This window comes from Dipodomys ordii, unplaced genomic scaffold, assembly GCF_000151885.1.
Source record: "Dipodomys ordii isolate 6190 unplaced genomic scaffold, Dord_2.0 Scaffold166, whole genome shotgun sequence".
NCBI lineage: Eukaryota > Metazoa > Chordata > Mammalia > Rodentia > Heteromyidae > Dipodomys > Dipodomys ordii.
The window spans coordinates 1,044,263-1,049,309 of NW_012267382.1; the positions used below are offsets into that span (position 1 = coordinate 1,044,263).

General features: G+C 58.3%; 1 protein-coding gene across 1 annotated transcript; it reads right to left on the bottom strand.

Moving 5' to 3' along the window:
* Positions 1-406: 406 nt before the first annotated feature.
* Positions 407-1,294, bottom strand: LOC105998585 (keratin-associated protein 12-2-like). The gene is made up of 2 exons (XM_013033356.1): positions 932-1,294; positions 407-751 (listed from the first exon to the last, which is right to left on the bottom strand). The coding sequence occupies exons 1-2, from the start codon at positions 1,292-1,294 to the stop codon at positions 407-409; spliced, it is 708 nt and encodes a 235-aa protein (XP_012888810.1).
* Between the last annotated feature and the right edge of the window lie 3,753 nt (positions 1,295-5,047).

A 5,047-nucleotide genomic window follows, 5' to 3' on the forward strand; every position in this document is an offset into this window, starting at 1 on the left:
TCTGGAGCTGGGCCCGCAGACCTCCAAGGTTCCCAGGTAGGAACTCCCTCTCCCTCCCCCCTTCCCCTTCCCTTTCCCCTCCCTTCCCCTTCCCTTCCCCCCCTCCTCTGCTTCCCATGCCATGCTGGGTGCTGGCTGTTGACAGCGTCATTAGTTACAGCTTAATTCAAACCCTACAAATCTTATAACTAAACACCATATTTGGACCAGCCCTGTGTGCACACATGGTGCATCCGTGTGGCTTTGTCCCATAGATTGTGTGGGGGGAGGGGAGGGTGGTAGGGAGCAGGGGAGTCCCTCGCCCAGCTTTCTGGCACTTTCCTTCTAAACCACACACAGATACCATCTGGCTCTGAGGGACTTTTCTAAGCAGAAAATGATGCTTGAGGTGGTGATTCACAGGATGTCAAGGGGGCCACAAGAGGAAGTAAGTCAGGGCCATAGGGACACACACGCCAGGGCCACAGGCTCCAGAGCCACAGGTTCCAGGACCACAATCTAGAGCCACAGGTTCCAGAGCCACAGGTTCCAGGGCCACACACTCAAGATCCACAAACTCCAGGAACACACACTCCAGAACCACACACTCCAGGAACACACACTCCAGAACCACACACTCCAGGAACACACACTCCAGAACCACACACTCCAGGAACACACACTCCAGGAACACACACTCCAGAACCACACACTCCAGGAACACACACTCCAGGGCCACAAACTCCAGGACCACACACTCCAGGACCACACACTCCAGGACCACAGGGCCACACACTCCAGGACCACACACTCCAGAACCACACACTCCAGGAACACACACTCCAGGGCCACACACTCCAGGAACACACACTCCAGGACCACACACTCCAGGACCACACACTCCAGGGCCACAGGGCTACACACTCCAGGAACACACACTCCAGGACCTCACACTCCAGGACCACACACTGCAGGGCCACAGGACCACACACTTCAGGACCACACACTCCAGGACCACACACTCCAGGACCACACACTCCAGGACCACACACTCCAGGGTCATACACTCCAGGAACACACACTCCAGGACCACACACTCCAGGACCACACACTCCAGGACCACACACTCCAGGGCCACACACTCCAGGACCACACACTCCAGGACCACAGGACCACACACTCCAGGGTCACAGGACCACACACTCCAGGACCACAGGACCACACACTCCAGAGTCACAGGACCACACACTCCAGGACCACAAGCTCCAGGACTACACATCCAAGGGCCACAGGACCACACGCTCCAGGACCACATGCTCGAGGGCCATGGAGATGGCTTAGGATGGCTGTGGCTGGAGGCTCCCTTCCTCCTGGGCCTCAGCTGGCATTGCTAAGTGACAAGGACTCTCCTTCCTCCTACACGGGCTCAGGAGCAGCCTGCAAACTCCCCACAGTACCACCGGCAGCCTGGCGCCCTGGTGGGGCATGGGAGCCCTTGCGGTGCTGGAATCCTGGCCATGCCGCAGGCCTCAGGCTGCTGCCCGTAGAAGAGTGGAGAGCCAGGGCCCCAGAGCCAGTGCGGTGTTGCTTCTGATCATGTCCATTAGAGTGGGCTGTCTTTATCCTTGGTATCTCCCAATGTTTCCTCCTATTCAAAAAGGAAAGAGATGACCCAGCAAAGCTGCAGAGACAGCTGGCCTACCATGGGAGGCCGGGTCTGGGCCTTGCTCTCAGCCGGGTCTGTGCTTCATCTGGGGGCCCGACTGCCCTGCCCAGTGCTTGTTCCCAGGCCCCCAGGGAGAGATAAAGCAAGGATTTGTTTTCTCAGGGAGGAGGGTGGCAGGAGAAGCTATTTTCCTTCTGTCTTCTGCTGGCACTAGGACCCAGGTCTGTGAACCCCAAGGGGCTGTGGTCCATGACTCACACTTCCCCAGAGAACCTGGGGCTGCCCCATCTCAGCGAGGAGTGAGCTCGGATTGGCCTCAAAGACAGCCCGGGCCTCCCCGATCCTGGGGCAGGCTGCGAGCGCCCCGCGGGGAAGCAGTTCCCAGGAGCCCACGGGTCCTCCAGTGGTGGCTCAGGGTCTGTGTTGGGTTGTTCTCGGGTCTTCTCTGCCCCGGGCAGTCTGTAGGTAGATCAGCACGCTCTGTCCACAATACCATACCAGCACGTTAGGGTAGATAGGCCGTGGCACAAGGTCAGAGCTCAATAAATATTTGCTGGGTAAGAGAAGGCACGAATGGTTCCAACCCACAGCCCACTGGATGTGTACACGTCGCAGCCCAGTAGAAAGCTCCAGTTACTTTGCTCTGGTGGCTTGAGGTCAAGCTCCCGACATGATGGCGGCCTGGGCCGGAGTGAGCATCGCATGAGCAGCGGGTGCAGGGCCCTGAGCCCCTCTGGCGCCCCCTCGCTCTCTCTCTTGCTCTTTTGCTCTCTCTCTCACTCTCTCTCGCTCTCTTGCTCTCTCTCTCTCACTCTCTCACGCTCTCTCGCTCCCTCTCTCTCTCGCTCGCTCTCTCTCACTCGCTCTCTCTCTCGCTCTCTCACTCTCTCTCTCGCTCTCGCTCTCTCTCTCTCACTCTCTCGCTCTCTCACTCTCTCTCGCTCTCTCACTCTCTGTCTCTCGCTCTCTCTCTCGCTCTCTCTCTTGCTCTCTCGCTCTCACTCTCACTCTCTCACTCTCTCTCGCTCGCTCTCTCACTTGCTCTCTCTTGCTCTCTCTCTTTCGCTCTCTCATTCTCTCTCGCGCTCTCTCTCTCTCACTCTCTCTCGCTCTCTCACTCTCTCTCTCTGTCTCTCGCTCTCTCACTCTCTCTCGCTCTCTCTCTCTCTCTCACTCTCTCTCTCTCTCTCTCTCTCTCGCTTTCTCTCTCTCTCATATCAGTAGCAGGGTTTGAACTCAGGGCCCTGCATATCACGTGGCCTTTTTCACTCAACTCTGGCACTCTACCACTTGAGCCACACCTCCACTCCCAGCACTATTTTGTTAATTGGAACTAAGAGTCTCACAGACTTTTCTTCTCTGACTGGCTTTGAACTCGACCCTCAGATCTCAGCTTCCTGCACAGCTAGGATGACAGGCGTGGGCCGCCGGTGCGCTGCTGCCTCTCACTCTTGTCTTTTCCCATCACTCATGTATTGGTTCCCTCCTCACTATGCTTCAACATCCTCTTGCTCAGGCCCTCCATAACTGGGCCACAGAGACTCTGGTCCTGGATGGCCAGAATCACTGAAGCCCAAATCCAGCCCCAGTCCCTCTGTGGGACATAGGACAGAGTTCTGTGGACGAGCGTGTGAAGATCACGCAGAAACGTAATGACACTGAGTGCACAGTTAATAACGGATCCCGAGTTCTTGTGGCAGCTCTCCTGCTCGGTGTGTGCGAGCATGTTAAGAAATGTGAGGATAGGAGCGCCTTTGCATCTTTAGTGCTTGGCTCCGGGCTTCACGCACATTCATGGTGTTGTGAAATCATTCACCCCCACTGCCATCTCTAGAATTTTATCATCTTCCCGATCGGTCTGCCTGGCATAATTGGAGCCAGGGCCCCCTGGTATCACAGAGCTGCCCAAGCTCTCAGGGACTGGCTTTCAGGCACGTTCACAAGGCCTCTGCTCTGCAGAGGACCAGTCTGGTGTTGAGGGTCTTTGGCCAGCTGGGTCTTCATGTCCTATCCAGCAGAGAAGCTCATGGTCATTGTGAACACGGCATTGTCTGTCTGTGAACCCCGGACATGGTTCCTCAGTTGCTGTCAGCCTTTGATCCACCAGCTCTATCCACACGGCTCCTGCACCTCGCAGCCGGGACTTGTCTTACAACCCTGCGTTGCCTGTGGCCAGCTGGAGGCTTCTGGATTGGGACAGGATTCCTATAAGCTGGGAGCCCTGGGATCCTCCCCTCTCCCCCCTGCCTGTCCATGGGAGGGAAGCAGGGACAGTTTGGGGTGGTCCAGAGCACTGTTACCAGGAAGCAGTTAAGCAGGGTCTGGATGCAGGCTGCCCATGCCCAGCTGCCCTTGGGGACACCTGACCCAGGGACAGAGGACACAGCGGCCGAGGGCAGAGGGCCCTCCCCTGTGTCTAGCGGGGATCTGAGGCCTGGATGAATCCTTTGGGAGCCCAGTGTGGGGTGTGTGGGCCTGAGCATCCACCAGTATCAGGATGCCTGGCTGCCCCGGGGCCGTGGGTTGTCTGAAAGCGCCCCCCCCACCTTGGTGAGATCCCCGAGGACAAGGACTCATCGCATCCCCAGAGGAAGCCATGAATTCTGTCCCACCCCAGCGGAAGGCTGTGGAGCACCGCCAGCACCGTCAGAGCAGCCTGGGCCCTGGGGCCATCCGCTCCAGCCGACTACACCCAGTGGGGCGGTGTGGGGATGGCCAGGCACTGTCAGGTGGGCAGACCGGCGTCCTTGCCTGATAGGCAAGCTACAGCTGTTCACCTGGCATTCATGCATGCATTCATTCATTCATTCACACTCCTCCCCGCTCACTGGCCATTCATATTCATTCATTCCAACCTTCCTAGGCCTTCAGTTCATCTGTCCTGCGTGCATTTCCTGGGGCTGCTGTCACGGAGGACCCCAAACCTGGGCCTAAACACATCTAGAAGCGTATCTCCTCAAGCCGGGGGCCTCGGTGGGGAAGACCCCTGCCCTTCCCTGTTTTGTCAGCCTCTGGGAGCTGTTCTGGCTTCCCTCAAATCTCTCTCTGCCCGTCTCTTAAGGACTTGCGCAGGGTCCTGGGGCCCAGCTGGGTGACCGAGGACGCCTCATCTGGGGCTGCAGAGCTCTCTTCCCAGCACTGGCCCCGGGTCCCGGGGCTGCCATGGGGCTTACCTTTCAGGGGCGGCTTCCACCCAACCCTTTGTTCCTTCCGTCTAGACCTAGCTGTGCTGTGCACTCGGGGTTGGCCGCCGGCCACCGGTCAGCAGCCCCGTGGGGTGGCCTGGTCTGTTCTGTGGCCATCCCCAGAGAGGGGTCCTGTGTGAGCCCCCGAAGGAGGGGAGAAGGACAGAGTGTGTGGAGGGTGAGGGTCATCACCCCCCTGCCCATCTCCAGGAGCCCG